This window comes from Chironomus tepperi, unplaced genomic scaffold (assembly GCF_022539635.2).
Source record: "Chironomus tepperi strain 1889 unplaced genomic scaffold, CSIRO-AGI_Ctep_v1 contig_82, whole genome shotgun sequence".
NCBI lineage: Eukaryota > Metazoa > Arthropoda > Insecta > Diptera > Chironomidae > Chironomus > Chironomus tepperi.
This window is the reverse complement of record NW_027226204.1, coordinates 519,931-537,309: the sequence shown is the minus strand read 5'-3', so window position 1 is coordinate 537,309 and position 17,379 is coordinate 519,931. Positions and strand designations below refer to the sequence as shown.

Genomic DNA, 17,379 nt, shown 5'->3' with positions numbered 1-17,379 from the left:
CTAAGTTGCTCTTTTGGTGACAATACTGTCTGTAGTGTACTAATAGGACTGTGAATCACTTTTTTAGTAGGTAAAAGCTAAATCTCAAAATTTTTGGATGTTTCCTGATCTAAAGGATGTTTAAACCTTCCACAAAGCACATCGTTATCTAAAACCAGCACATCTACTCTCAAAAAACCCAAAATTTCAGCAATATCCCCCTTAACTGTCCCAAATAAAACTTAAATCCCCGGGAAAAATAATCACAAAATTAATCAAGCTGCTGAATTTTCCATCACCAAATATTCCCTCCTACTTTCCACAAAGGGACACACAAGCACACATATGCTTCAAGAACATGAAAATTTTTACGGTTGAAAAGTTTATTGATAAAGGTAGCACAAGTGTAGGATATAAAAAGGGATATTTCTCTACAGAGATAAAAGGCTCACTTCAAATAAAAAATGTACAGCAGTCTAAGATAGAATGCTCATCTTAACGAACACAACAAGCACAGGACCTTTAAAAGAAAAAAAAAGGCAATTTCAACACACATGATGATGCTGATGATGATGGTCGTTGTCGTCCCAACTGATTTTGAAAATAGAAAAATTTTTTCACTTTTTCTTTTGAAGTCAATCATTAGACTGTGTAGTTTTTCCACAATTTCCCATATCATCTTATGTCTTTTATTTTTATTTTCGTTTGTTTGAAGAAAATTTGCTCATGTGAAAGTGCTAGGGATGGATGTAAAATGTCACTTGATGTACGCAAAAATGATTTTCATTGAGTGTTGGAAGTTCATGAAGGTTTTTCACGAGAAAAAGGGCAATTTTTGGGATGTTATGGAAACACAAAAGTTGTTCAAGTTTGAGAATTAAATTAGAATACTTGAGAATCACTTGGGAAGTGACCTAAGAATTTTAAAATATTTTTGAAATGGCACTGGATTGTTAATTGGAGTATGATGATTGAGTTAGATTGAAATTTTTTTGCTGCAGATATGTAAATGGAATTTTTTATTTAGCCACAAATGGATTTTTTTGCTAAATGAGAAGGTTTAGATTGAAGCTTGAGTTGTGGATGGCAAGCTTTAATTCAAGAAGATTCTGAGTTTAAACTATGGCAACAAAATTGCTGGAGAACATTTTAACGCTTTAAGTTTAGATTTTGCCAACTCTAAAATAAACATAAATAGTTCAAAACTAAAATATTACCGAAAATTGTAAAGATTTGAGTTCGATTCCCAACTCGGTGTGGTTTATTGTTAATAATTCGATTATTTTTTTGCTGTGAAACGCGATATTCTCCCAAGATCTAGCAACTAGCTTAATCTATACAATTCTAAATTTCTATATAATCTACATATCAGATTCATAAATCATTAAAATTCTTAATAAAATACTAAGGAACCTTCGCACTTATCCGTTGTACCACTACACGTTGTGATATTTTGGATACCTTCTAATCTAGCGATAGAACCAGATTTAGGCGACATCTGAGGGAGGCCATGGATCACAGTTGAACTATACGTCATCGAAATAAGTACGTAAGTAAAGTATCTTCTAGTCTTTATTCAACATCAAGTTCCTGATCAAAACATTACTGCAAAATTGCCCTCACGATAGCCAATTACACAGTATGGATAAAACTAATCCGTGTCTACAAAGCATTGACAGTTTTATAGAAGCTGATTGCATATGCATGTTAATATCGCTTACGCCTAGATTTGGCTTAAATGTCGTACATCACGTTATAAGTGAACGGCTTTGCATGATTGAATGTGTTCAGAACATTATCTTTGTCTTTTAATATTTATAGTTCCTATCCACATTGATTAAGCAGCTAGATCTAAGACTCACAGCTGTATAAAATTCTAGAACTCTGATCTGCCTCTTTGTTGCTTAGAGAACCTTTAAATTACTTAATTCCAAGAAATTTAAATAAAAATCGCACAAATCATGTCCAATGCTAACCTCAAATATCCTCCAAAAAATGATCATCTAATGACTCAATTCATTAACAATGAAATCTCATTCATTCATAAGTAAATAAAATTCAATCCGACAAGTTACAGTCTAAAGAGCAAAAAATATTCTTAGAGAACCAGCCGCGTTAACGATACCTAGGTAATGTTCCACTTAACAATGAATTTTATTGCCATCAATCAAAAAACACCAAAAAAAAAAACAAGAAATCCAAAAAGTTCTCGCTCATGTTCATTTTTTATTAGGTATTTCTATCTATATATTTAACATTAATTCATGTGGCATGGAAAAATGTTGATTCTATATTGAAATTATAAGGTGCTTAGTAGGAGTTGGCAGGCCAAAAATAAATATCAATTATGTGTGTACTTCTCACCAAAAAACGAAAAAAAAGCAAGAAAAGCTACAAAATAATATTTTATAGCTCGAACTTACTTTTTCGCACAGTAAGTGTAAAAATGTAAATTTATTAGCACCCAGTTATACTGCGAATAAATCAAATCATGCTCGAAACACACCGCTTAGAAAATAGTTTTTTTTATATCCATTGCCTATGCCTATGTACATATGTATAAATACACACTTTTATACTGTGCGTTTATTGTTATTTCGGGAGGGCGAGAAAAGAAATATTTACTAGTGACGGTAATTTATGGTTAACTAAAATAACTGACTACCCCATAATTTGTCCGACACCCAACAAAAATTTATATGAATGTATGTGAGCAGCGCGCGAGCGAAAATGAGAGAGAAATTATAAAAATGCGTACTATGAACCCGAAAATTCATCAGGATGCGCATAATACGCGTAAATAAAGGAAAAGAACATAAAAACACAGCAAGACGACAGCGTCGAGTGAGAGTGCTACAATTCTCATTTAGACGATTTAGAATTCCATTGTTTCCGACGAAATGGTTCGCGTTAAGCACACATTTTTGACTATAATTATTATTTAATTTATGATGTGAGATATTAATCTCATTCTCGAATTTTTTTTTTGTTTTATGTCATGAATATTTCGTATTATCCACCTCTTGCCTTGGCTGGCTGACTGTTGTACATTTCGTGCTTAGTTTCATAATATTAAATATGAATGCGGTATGGTGTATTATTCATGAAGAGACGCATTGGGTAGGAAATAAAGAATATGTGTGTATACACACAATCAAGACGCAGTCAGTCAGAGTTTGAGTCCTCTTTCGAAAGAATAATCATCATCACACCCAAAAAAAAAGTAAACCCATTCACCTTTCACTTACTTTTTTATACATTCAACCCCTTTTAAGTGTCTAACGTGTATTATTATTATTATTGATATTATTCCTACTGTACATACATGTAATGTCGAGTATAGAGTATATCCCACCATATTTGAATTCATTTTTCAAGTTGTACCATTTTTTTTACACTCTCATTCGTGTCTGCACACACATATTTAATCATAGTTAATCAGAAGTTTTATGCATATACACACTGCAACATGCATTTAACCTTGAATTTCTTTTGCCTATATAGTCATAAGTGAGATTTTCTGTTCGGATTTGCTCGTAATTGATGTAAATTCATATTTGATTAAATGATTAGGAATGTAATTACTTTTTTTCTAGAGCACAATTTATTTCTTATCACTTCTAACTGTCTATTATTGACTGGGGGGTCTTCGGTTTGGATAAAGTTGACTTGAATTGATTAAAATTTAACGTTACAAAATTGTTTAAATTCAGAAAAATTTAAAATTCTTAATAAAATTCATTTAAATTCTATAAAAACTCAATTTTTCAAACCACAGACCCCCAAAACAATTACCTTCATATTTTGATATGAGAAAGTACATTCAATAATTATTTTCAATTGTTTTACCCGTGTGTTAAAGGTGTAGGCATAAAAATCGGTAATTAATCATTTGCTAAGTGCTTTTTGTGTTAATTCAATTTACAGTATGAATAAATTTTCAAAATATTCAAATCACATATATTGCCTTTAATAACGTGTGATCTTTAATGAGATTTACATTTGTTTATTACAGCTTATTTTACATGATTTTTTAATCGGATTATGAGTTATTGGCAAATAATGTTGTGCGAATTGGATGGTAATATTGAAAAATTATATAGATTGATGTTGTGCTATTAGATCGAATGTGTAATTTGATTTTATGATGTCGATTGTTGGGTTAATTGATGTGAAAATTGCTAAAGTATATACATGTTGATTGTAAAAAATTAAAAATATGCTCGATAATTGCTGTAAAAATTGAATTAAGGGTCATTTTGTTAAAAAAATAAATAATTGGTTAATTAGAAAATAACATGAAATTTTGTAAAGTTTTGAAAACAATTTATTGAACACTTGCCAGTCAATATTGTCAAATTGAGCAAGAGTAGCAACATTTAACAAATCATAGTGAATTCAGTAAGATTAGAGCAAGTCAGTTAAGTGCGCTGAATTCAGCAAGACTATAGATTTAAGCTTCAGCTAATCTAGTTGAATTCAAGAAACAAAGCACTATTCAGTAAATTAAACTGCATATAATAAGTTAAGCATCATAGCTATTTAAGCTGAATTAAGCAATATTAGTGAATTCATAAGGTCTAGCAATATTAAGCTAGTTAAGCTGAATTCAGGAAGTTTAGGACTATTCAGCAGATCTAGATAAAAGCAACTAGATTAGCATTATTCAGAAAATTGATCTAAATTCATCAATGACAGCACTATTCAGCAAATCAGACACCATTTAACAAACTTAGCAATATTCAGCTAGGTAATCTGAATTTAGCAGGTTTAGCTTTATTCGGCAAATCAAGCTAAATGCAACTAACTCAGCATTTTCAGCAAATTTAACTAAATTTATCAAACTTCAGCATTATTTTACAAATCAGACACTATTCAGCGATTTCTATTGAAATAAGCAAGTTTAATAGTATTCAGCAAATTAAGCATTATTCAGCTAATTCAGCATTATTCACCAAGCTCAACTTAATTCAGCAAACCCAAATTTTCAAACTAAAACATCAATTCATAGTCAAATTCCTCAGCCCATCCAGCAATTCTAAAAATAATCCTTCAACAAAACCCATAACTTTTTTCCACCTCAAGCTTCAAAGTTAACCAACTCATCCACAATTAAAAACAACAGAACTTTATCCTAACTTCTCATGATTAAATATTCATAACCGAATATTACACACAGTTTTTCCATATCTAACTCAACATGCTCAATTCCCTTTTGCTTTGTAATTTAAACACATTAAATAATAGAAGAAGAACTGAGAAGCGACAATGTTGGCGACAATTTTCATGTCCATTTTCAAGTCACATAAATTATAGTTTTCAACTAAATTCATATCCTTTTTTCTCCATACCTCCTCGAAAATAGTGTCTTTAAGCTATAAAAAATTCATCGAGTGATTTTTTTTTTCCACTCGACATTCACCCAAAATATTTTGAGAAGCTTCTACGCGCACGACATGATACAAAACAACGGAAAAATGATAAAATATTAATCAGCGCACATTAGTATTAATAATGTAAATGTTCTATTTAATGTACGTACTAGTTTAGAGTCTCATATGGCACTTACAACAATATATCGATAAACATACAGTCAATTTGTGTATATCCAGAAGAGACACTTTTGGGTGGGCTCAATTTGAGCTTATTTCGAAAGGAAATGGAAGGAAATTAAATAATTGATTTTTTATGACTAATAAAATTCTTCTCGTTTCGTTAAGCTTAAACATTTTGCTGTTTCCTATTTTTAAAATCTCTCGCTTTTTAATTCAATTAACTCGATAACTCGATGTGTAGACATTTAATCAGTGGCTTGGAGAATTATGATAATTTTCATCTTCCGACGATTGCCTTACTTGTAAATATTTTGGCAACATTGAACATCTCCTTTGTTGTTCTGTTTTTAGAGAAGTGGAAATAGGCAGGGATGTAGCTAGGAGGAACGGTTTTATGCTATTATAAAGACGAGATCCCTTTTAAAGCGGAGATCAAATTTGTTCGAGGAGATTGAATGTTGCATTCAAACTGAGATCGAGCGACTTTAAGGCGTTCTGTCCGCACTGCAATGTGCTAACATGCGCTAGAGTCAAGACAAAAGCTGACGGACACTCGACCATCAATAGAATCTTACTTAGAACAATACTAAAATGTAGGAATTGAACCGAATTCTTGTTGATATTTTGTCTGTATCCTAATCAAAGAGAGGTTGTAACCTTTACTGACAATTAATACCATTCAATAAATTCCAAGTTTCGAACCTATGATCGTTGTGTATTGTTGGAGTATTTAGAACTTCCGTGTCTATATCATTTCGTCCCAATGTTTCTATGTCTGCTTCGCTTTGCTTCCTTGGCTGGGGCTCACAAGGGCCCATTGCCGCGTTTAAATAGCGAACGTCTGTAGACAGCTCTATGTTTCTATAGCTCACTGAAAAAAGCCTTCCAAAAATCCCAAGACGTCCACCCTTACTCCATCCCTGTCATCAACTAAAGACGACACATTTTCAAAAATTTGCGTACTTAGCTTTGACATGTGAAGCATAAAATTTCTGTTTCTTAAGAAAGACGAAAGGCACAATGAAAGAAAAATTTGTTGTAAAGTGGCTAGAAGGAAGTTTATGGTTAGAACTTCATACTCTTATGGCTTTTTATTATGAAAAATGTAAAAAAAATTTTTTTTCTTCTACAGACTAGCTTGACTCAGATCTCTATCTAATGCCCGAATAAAATAAAAATGCAGAAAAAATTCTTATTTTTCTCCTTCTTTCTTTCTCTTACTCTTTATTAATACACGTATGCGGGGATTTTATACGGGGCACAGAAAACGTTACACTTCGTCGCGTTTCCAAGTGACATTTAAGTTAATGCGAATTTGTGTAGAGGCTTCAGCGAGCTGGAAGAACAGACGAAATATGCCGATCTGACTCTCTTTAATGTTTTTTTTTTTCTTCAGCAGTTATGTATTTACTTTATGGCTTATTGAAACTATTTATTGAATACATGAGACTCTATTATCCATTGACTGTGGAACTGAAGTGGTTTTTGGGGTTTCGGAACTTTTGTTTTTGATATTTTTTTGAGGTTTTGATGCTTTTTTGGCATGGATTGAGGGAATTTTGGGGGTTTTGTGATTTTGTGTGGATTTTTAATAGGATTTGAACTTGGAGATTCTTGGCATTTCTTAAGAATGTGATGAAAATCGTTCATATTGTAGGATAAATAAGTGCGACTTAATTCTGACTATATCTATTCCTCAAATCTATAGAAATTAATGACAATCATCAAAATACATCCAGAACAACCATAAAATTTCACCTGCATCTCAAAACACCTTCCCATTCCACAGTGACAAGCCCTTTCATGTCTAATCATACCTCTCAAATTTTAAAATAACCGCGACTCTTCTTCACTCCATTCTATCAACATCTAACGTGTCAAAACTGAGTCTCACGTTATATTATCGACAAGCAGCATAAAGGAAGGCTTAGAATATTTTTAATTTGCGTTAGAAAAAAATAATTTTTTTCTTCATAAGTCCGCTCAAGAACAAAAATGGATAGAATTTCACATTTCGCAACAAAGTTTGACCAAATATGCGCCTTTTTTTCCTTTCCCTTTTCGGCTTCTCTTTTTCAAAATTCCTCCTATTGATCTTATTTCATGTACTCTTTGCCCCTGACAAAAAAATCCTCTTCAACCTAATTTAAATCCTTCTTTAATCTCTTTATGTGCATTGCTGCTTTTTTCAGTTAGTAATCCCACATCTAATAATTTCATACGTATATATATCTCCTCTTTTTTGGTCTACCGATCTATATCAGTTCTATGCCATTCTCAAATGCTCTCTAGGGCCTTTGCTTTTGTTGGATTGATTTCTATTTCTTCTTTACTTTTCGTTATTTTCGGTAACATATTGAGTTGAGAAGTATAATGAAAGCATTTACGGAGATTAAATATATCATCATCAAATACAAGTCCCCCGACAACTCTTTATGAAAGAAGTACATTAAAGAAGTACTTTTTTCTTTTTTTTTGTGTGTATGATTGTTATCTGTTTAAGCGCCGAAAAAAAAATGAACAGAGAAAGAAGATGTAAGAATTTAAGAATAAGAAAAACCTGAAGTATTCATCAGTTTATTTCTGGCGTAATAATTTTTTTCTTTTCTATTTCCATTGTCATTGTCATCCCAGATTGCAGGAAAATGATATAGCATTTATTTTTTGATGTTTTTATTGCCTATTGTTGTCATAGATGGGTAATGTGCAAATTTATAGAACGTGTAGGCATTCATAGAGAACACAATTTTAGTTTTTTATTTAATGTGCCCACTTACGAAATGATCCGCGAAAAAGAAAAAGAAAAGAAAACTGTGTATTTTGACTTGTGTGCTTTGATGGAAGCTTGTGGCGGCATAGATCAAATAGAAAATATGGATTTAAGAGGAAATTGAATATTGTAGAAAAAAAAGTTTTGAAATCAAAAAATTTATGACAGGCAATAACTTTTGTTTCTTAGAAAATGGAAGCATCAAATATGTTTTTACGAGGAGTTAAAAGATCTGAAAGTTTCTAGCGGTTCCTAGAGTTGTTGACTAGGTTTCTGTGATTGGATTACTTTGCCATAATTTCTAACGGTTTTTTTGAAATTTAAACCTTGCTAAAAGCAGACACTGCTAAAATTGAAATGCTAAAAGCAGGACAATTTAATTTCAATATATTCATTCTTTTAGCAATGAATGGATGTACAGCACACACATGCCTGTTGTTGAGATCAAGACAGCAGGGGCAAAATGCTGGAATTTGTCATCAGCTTGTTGATCCAACAGAAAAACGGATAGTTTTGAATATCGGATCTCGAGTGGGATTTGAACCCACGTCCTATGGTTTTCTGTCATATCCTCCTACAACTGAGCTATTGGGAGCTGTAACTTCATGACAAAGTGTCATATTTAAATTATACATTTTCTGTAACCCATTGACTGCCAACTGACTTCTATTCCCAATGATATACTATTACAGGAATCCCATTCCAACAGTACTTTGCAATTTAGTAGTGTCATCTGCCTAGTAATTGATATAATCACAAGATCCATCCCTGATCATTCCTATCAAAACCGCACATCATCTGCACACATCACTCAAAATCACCCTGGGCGATGCATTCAATTCTCATTCTCGTATGATATAAACATTTCTTTGTCATGCACATACCCGAATAAAATATCATCTTCAGATACACAAAGACATTGACAGAGACAGGAGCAGCAAGAATGAAAAACCACAAAAGGTCACATTACGTGAAATAAAAAGGAATGTTTTATGTATCACACTGAATAGATCTTCTATGTCTTAAAACTTAAAGGGCATGTACATATATATAAGAGAAATATGTATGTCCTTAATACCTCTTCTTGTTATTTTATTGCTTGTTTATTTGTATCTATGAACAATGCATCTAGGATAGGAACACACAAAAAAATGTGCTACTGCTGCTCCTTGAACGAATTATTTATATTCCTATTATTTAAGTGCAATGGATATACATAGCCAAATACAATGAAATGAATGGAAAAGATGTTTATACGAAACATTAAACATGTAGGTATAATCAATTTAGATTTAAGATAGAGTAAAAAAAGGAATAATAGAAAAAAAAATAATAATTTTCATGTTGGTAGGCATAATAAGGATAAAAACGATCATGAACATAGGAGAATGGAAGAATAAGAAGACAAGATAGCTCTATTCATAATAGCTAATTCCTTTACAAAAGACAAAAATAGGAGCAAATGTTTTTTAAGGGATAATAGTCGAAAGAATGGATAATTGCTATAAAAAGGAATGGGTGAAGAATGAGAGAAATGGTGATAATTATATTTAATAGTCTAGTATCGATTTAATTATCATATCAATCATTTGTCAACAAAATTTATTTCTCTTAATTCTCCAACAACAAAACTATTAAAAAGATGTTTTATGAGGCTGGATTTATGATTTAAAATATTGAAGCGCATTTATTATTCTCTGATTAAATTCTAATCTTTCTTATTAGTGATTACAATTTTATGGGTTTTTTAAGCAATAAAATATCAGTTGATTAAATTTTAAAATGGTGAAAATAAAAATGGCGAATTTTTTCTCACTTCAAATTTTATTTTTGCTTTAAAATGAGGTTAATGCAGAATTTCGTATCAAATTCAATGCCAAATCGTAGAAAAAAGTGGCAAGACAATGAAGGAACTGATTGTAAGATAATTTGATCAATATTTAGTCGAAATATCAGCAAAATTTATTTTTTTTACAAAGACCACGTGGTCTGAAAATTCTTTATTTTCAAAATTTACAGCATCTTTTCAACTAATAAAGCATATAATCAGCCAAACAGACTCAAAATCAACTCATCCAATGCAAAAAAACGTGCAACACACTCAATGACTAATATCTATAACCTGTTTTCTCACTTAAAATAAAAAATTATTGTCTATAAATCTTCAACATTGATGATACTGATGATGATGTCTTTTTATGATGATTTCATAGTTCAGTTAACTGTTTAAAGATCTTCAAATCTGTACATATTACTCATTATTGTTATTATCATCATCATTTCAAATCGTACTGTTTTTCTACTTCATCTGATTACATTTTGCGTTTCACTCATCGATTATTGAAATGCAAACAAATCAATCTTAAGAGTTTGATGATATATTTTCAAGTCATCGTCAATCGGATGGTACAGAAAAAAATAAAATAAAAGTATAAAAGATAAGTGAGCGCGTAAGTGATGAGAAAAATCAATTTTTATTATTTAAAAAGAGGAGAAGCTCTAAAACTCTAATAATATTTGTTGAAAACAAATATCCAGATAATAGTCTTCTAGTTCAAACATGCCGGAGATCAATATTAATATTTTTTTACTCCTCTGTGACTGCTCATTCGGAGAAGAAGAGAAAAAATATAAATTATTTCGTGATTCTGCGCTTCTGCTTTATTTAAACTGCGATGCGAGGAATTATTGTGTGTACGTATGTGCTGGAATACATTATTTTTGTTTCTCAAGTCAAGTATTTGGATTTTGATGGATTATTAATGGTAAATTGACTAGCTGTCTGCATGTAGAGTAATTTATCAATATGATAATCATTGGGCATTTTCAAGGCTGAAAGTAGCTCGAAGCATTAATTAATTATGATGTAATTATGAACATTTCTGAATGAATGCTGGCTAGTTATGTGGGTGAGAATAACGATGGAAAGGTTGTTTCGGTAGAAAATTTAAAACTTTTCAATGAATGAAAATCTTATTGGGATTCTGAAACCTTTTGGCGCTGATTAGAAATTAAATCAAGTATTGAGGCATCAATGAATGAAAGTTATTTTGGTGTAAAATTTTGAAGGTTTGGTGGGTGTTTAGTAAGGATGTTCTGATGAACCGGCAATGTGCTCGAGTGAAATAAATGAGAAATGCTTCTTCTTGAGTCCTTAAAGGTTTGTTTCTTCACGGTTATTAACACCAAATTTCCACTGTGCCATTTAAAAGCCGCTTAACTTCCATATGACAATTTGGTTCAGGAGCCCAACTAGATTTCTTAAGCTACATCAAAGATACATTTTACAACATTAAATCGAAGTCGCTTTCGAATGACTTTATAACTTCTAAAAAGAGCTTGATCGAGTCGTTTTGAAGCCTTTCTCATTTGTGCTACTCGGGGTAAACCCACTAATTTCTTGAAAATTTTGAGAAAAGGGCAAAGAATCTTAAAGCTATAGGATACTTTAAAAAGAAAAATCCACCTAAAGTTCCCCTACATCCTCTAATTTACTTTTGGTTATGACATGCTGCAACATCTCATTTTGTTGTTTTGAGAAAGATTACTGTTCTTTCGAGCATTGAACAGAATATTGCATGAACTAATTTGAGTGACATTTTGCGGCAATAGCGATGAATGTATTGTTTTGACATGAGAAAGTATGTTACAAGCAGGGTTACAAAGTAAGTTTGTAAACTAAATTGGAATTTTACAACAAAAGCTGATCAATGCTGATATGGGTAGTTGATGATCTGAGCTAGAAATTCAGCCTTAGTTCAGCATCAGAATTACAGAGAATCTTCATTGCCTGCTCATGCCATAGATTCCTTTTTGATAAAATTGAAGCTAAAACGCTTTTAAAAGCCTCAAAATTCAAATTATCTATCCAATCTCCTTCCATCTTTGGCACCATCGATTAGTGACCGACATCAAATAAATCATAATGTCCAAATTAGCAATTAAATTCCAAATATTTAAGACCACCTTGAAAGTCATTTAAAAAGCTAATTTACAACTCACCATACTAAGGTGTAAGCAAATTAAATTAAATTCCCCAACAAAACCTTCACAAGAAAAAAAATTAAATTTTTGCGTCCTAGAAAAAAAAGTTCCCATCGAATCTCATTCCACAACTTTAATATTTTTTTGCCATTCATCCATTCTTCCTCAATATAATAAAATTCCTTTTTATTTGAACTTAACCGTGGAATATGTATGTTGAAAAATTAAAGTCTATATATTAATATATACACACATATAGCAGCGATTAAGTGAAGTGATCTTCTGGTATTGAGACAAAAGCAATGATCACCTCATAAGCAGAACAGTAAAAAAGATTATATTAATAAAAAAAGATTATGAAGTCTTTCAACTTTACCGCCCGAAAAAAAAAAAAAAAAAAAAAAAATTGTTGAAGTACAGAAATGAAGCAAAACAGTGATGAAAAAAAAAGGCTTTGATGTGTGCGAGATCGTCGTCGATGGAAAGAGTAAGAAGAAGTTGAATATCGAAATACCATTTTTTTTCACTAACACACAATCGATGAGAAACTCTACCTATATGTATATAATATTATTATTATTTCTTGTGTTTTTAAACTCAATATTTGATGGGTGACATAATGAAATAATATAGTAAAGAATTAAAAAAGCCTTTAAAAGAGCTACCGCGACCGACTCAATGTGAGGCTTTCCATGCCATTAAAAAAAAAGTTTTTTTTTTTATGCGTTAAATTATGAAAATCTTTCATCAATTAAGTTAAAGGAATAAGAAGTCGCGATGAGAAATAAAATCACAATTTAGATTAACATTTCTGTGTCTTTGTCGCTGCCTGTGTTGTTTTTTTTTGTTTAGCGAAAAGGAAGCGACATTATCAACAAATTTATTTTCTAGCCATCATTCAAAGTGTTTTGAGTTTGTCACATATTTACATTATATGACTTGCCTCACAAAAAATCATATAAAAATATATTTTCATTCATATTTTTTTTTTTGACGAATAAAAAGTCTATCATGCAAATCCACTGTCGGCATTTAGTCTGTTTAATTTTATTCATAATTATTTAGAGATTTTCATTTTAATTCTGTTATCAGTGAAGTTAAGGCTATGATGACGATCCCCATAGCTTATCAATAAAACATTTCAAAGGGAATGAAAATAAATAAATTGTTTTGAATATTTATTTAATTTTGACATATTGTATTCTAATCATCACTTGCATATTAGTTATGGACGATTGATATTTATAGAACGGAATGCCTTTTGTATTTTTCTCTGTTTTTGAATAACTTTGAGTTGTCAGTTTATTAAAATCATTGCACTTGATGATATGAAAATGAGGTTTTTTAATTGGGATCACGTTTTATATGCGATGTTCTGATTAGGAAAGTCGTTAAACAATTAAAAAATTTCATTGGACTTTCAATTTTTTATGGATTTTTTATTATGTCTTGATCATACTTGAAGAAACTAATGTATTAAACTTAAAATGAAACATAAAGCAATAAAAAATTAACGACTTTTTAAAATTTGAAATTTTTTTCTCCACCTCGAAAAGTTTTTTTCGTTTAATTCCACTATATTGTCATATTTTATATCAATTTCAAGTAATTCTTATTTAAAAAAGTGGCAAGAGTCAATCAGCATCAAAATTTTCAAAATGCCCAACTTCCTCGTCATTTTTAAAAATTCAAAATTCCAAAAACCGTTAACCCACGTCAAACTTTTCTCTTGTAAGCCTCAAATTTTAATTACATCAGCTACATCATAAACATTCGTAGTCAATTTATTACGACAATGCCATCTAAAACCGCCTTCAATCATCAATTACAACAGATTATTCAACATGATTTTCAAAAAAACTTAATTAAATTTGCGGCGTTCAAGCTATTAACGATGACACGTTTTCCTATCGACTTGTGTTTTTTTTAAAAAATATGAATTTATAAAATTATGAGTTTTTTTTTGTGTTTTTCACAAAGAAATATTAATTGAATTATGTAATTGGCAAAGTCTTATGAAAGGATGTGCGAAAAAAGTTTCGACCAAAAAAAAAGAGTAGTAAATTGTTTGTAATACTCACAAATCCATGTTTATCACTTATATTGTTTGTTAATTTTAGTTTATGAAATGAGACAACTTTTTGCATCCACTGTTCGCCGGTCGATGGTGAATCGGGATGAATGTACATTCGTTTGGGCATCTCTGGGTCCGCTTTGCCCGCCACCATCCATCGACTGTTGGTAAAACAATTTTTGTTATTTCTTTAGAATATTTTGTGACATTTTCGAAGGCATAAATTTTCTTAGAGGGCTCCAAACAGGCAGAACCTGGTTACCCAAGTTGAGGAACCCCCTAAACTCTCATAATTTGACTCAAATAGCTTACCTGTTGTGAAATTTGTACCGATAATCGTCCGCAGCTACAATGTCTAGTAGTAAAATATATTTCGACTTATTGTCTAAACCTGATACACGAAACTTCATTTGTGGAAACATTTGACTGTAATAAGATAGAAAAATGAATTATTATTATGAGATAATTGCGTTAATGTAAATATAATAAGGTTTTGCGCATCAAGAGCTCATTAATGTTAAACATATAGACATCATCAGCAAATTTCTCTACTGACGAGGTTGACGAGATGATTGACATAATCAGCATGTGTTGTCGCATTTGAAATGTGTCCGCCTTATCATAAATTATAAAAAAAATATATAAATTTTATTCATTCTCAATTCATAAGTGACAATCAGTCAATGTAATTCCTAACGAGTTGTTAAGAAGAAGTGATAAGAAATATAGTCATAAATATTAATCTCTAAATTGACCTTTTCCTAACACTCAACTAAGATGGATGTGTGTGGCGTTAGTTTATTGTAAATAATCTATTGAAAAGCTGTTAAGAATGGAATTTTGTGTGACCTATAAGACAAGTTCTTGATGAAGTTACAAAATACATAGTTTTTTGGGTGATGTTTGTGTAATAATTGACACAATGTTTGTTTCGAAATAGTGAGAAGCTGCTGTAATGGAGCTGTAATGATTGTGAAATTGAGAATGATTTGGGGGTTTGTGATCAGTAATGAGATTTAATTGGAAGTCTATATTTGAAGGATCTAAAGCAATGTTTAGAATTTATAGTCGAATTCTGCAAAGATTGGTCAATTTGAAATGAGATTCGAACTACTGCAGCTATGACATTTCTGTCTGCAACCTTCTTAAGAACTTCAAATTTAGTATCCCTGGACTAAATGAGCTCATTGCTGACTAACGGATCTCGAATGGGATTTGAACCTTCGTCTTACTTTATCTCTACTCATACTTCTATCACTGAGCTATGAGGAGCTATTCGACTATATGGAAAAGTGTCATATGTAAATTATACATTTTCTGCATCCCTTTTACTTCTGATATCTTAATGATAGACCGTTGAGAGGCTATTGGAGGAATCCTATCTCAACATATATGAGATACTCAATGTCTGTTAAGGATCTCTAATCTATAGAATTCTATAGAATTCTAGATCTAACATTGAAGATTCCAATAATTTCTAGTTTGTTGCAAATCAACCTTATGAGTTTCGAACTTAGGATTGCTAGTTCAGCTTCAAAATTTTCAAATCAACAAACCAATAAATAGCTCTATATCAACAACTAATTACCGTTATTCACAAAGATTCAAAATAAAATTAATCCAAATGGATACAAATCGATACAAATTGATTCCACATAAATGTCTACATTATTCAAAGCAACTTCATTTTCTCGCCAAGTATTCCCACACCTTGAAAATCACCGCTACCAACTTCACCATCCACTCACTTAATATTAAAAAAAATCAATGAGTGAGAAAATGAGTTATTAGAATTTGCATAAAGAACAGCTACACAAACAAGTTGGCACGTTTTAGAAGAATTAAAAAAAAATCTCAAAAAAATGTAAGAAATTCACACGTTCGTTGTCTCAGACACGTTTAAGACCAAAAAAATGTTTTGTATCACATAGAAAAATCAATGTCATTTTGATGTCATTTCCATTTCTCCTTTAATGACTTCCATCAACAAAAAGGCACAAGGGTCAATAAATTATCAATTTGATAAATTTGAAACATGAAAAAAAAATATTAAATTGCTTTCTGATAACAACACGACAAAATGAAAAATAAGAATATATATATATATAAGATTGATACATTCATTCATCGTGTGTTCATGTCAAAAATTTTAATTTTATTAAGATTGATTGCTTTCTATGAGAATGATCAAGTAAAGGAAAAATTTTGACTTGTTCGACGTCACACGATACAAAACAGTCAGACGAGAGAGAAAAATTATTCAATTCGACAGGTGTAATTGCTTATTACGCATTTATTCATTCATTCATATGGAAAAAAAAGAAGGTTCTTGGTTATAGCCACAGCAATAAAGAAATGATCAGAAGCTAATTTTCTAAATAAACATAAATAGATACATACGACGATGGGGGAACTAACATATGTGGCGAAATATAAAAAAAAGGTATAAAAAAAATCAATCAATTAATTATTCATTCATTTCGTTTTGTTCTATTCTTCTCTCCCATGTTTCTCACTGTTGTTTTTTGCTGCCTTACAAAAAAAAGTTTAAGATAATAAAAAAAAAATTATATCAAGAACAAGGGAATGAAATAAAAAAAAATAAAGAACAAAAATATATAAAAACAGATATTTCAACTGTTGAAGACAACAATTTGTTTCAAAATTGGCCTTTCATAAAATAAATAAAGAATAAAAAAAAGTGAAATAATAAAACAAGAACTCAACGATCGACTCTGCCCGCCTAGTTGGCCGGTTAGTTGGGTAATCTCGATATAATCATGAGCAGATGGCTTAAATGAGTGCTGTTGTGTGTGTAGTTTTACAAGGATGGCATTATGTATGAAATAGGAGGAATTCCCAGCAAGTTTGATGTGGTATTGGCTAATTAGTTTAATTATTTGGGATATTTTTGAATTTTAGGAATTTGAAAATAAAGCTTAAAAATATATTAAATCAATTTTAAAGACAATTTTAGAAAATAACGAATATTTTGAACTTCGCATCATTTCTGCATG

The 17,379-nt window shown here is 31.0% G+C and overlaps 1 protein-coding gene across 4 annotated transcripts in view; it reads right to left on the bottom strand.

The window, feature by feature from the left end:
• bi (T-box transcription factor bifid) overlaps nt 1-17,379 on the bottom strand; it is a 71,845-nt gene that overhangs the window by 32,579 nt on the left and 21,887 nt on the right. For all 4 annotated transcript variants that reach the window (XM_070633879.1, XM_070633881.1, XM_070633882.1 and 1 more), the window contains exons 2-3: nt 14,675-14,788; nt 14,370-14,523 (exon numbers count right to left, since the gene is read on the bottom strand). In XM_070633879.1, coding sequence (XP_070489980.1) covers nt 14,370-14,523; nt 14,675-14,788 — 268 coding nt within the window. The remainder of the gene's footprint in view (nt 1-14,369; nt 14,524-14,674; nt 14,789-17,379) is intronic.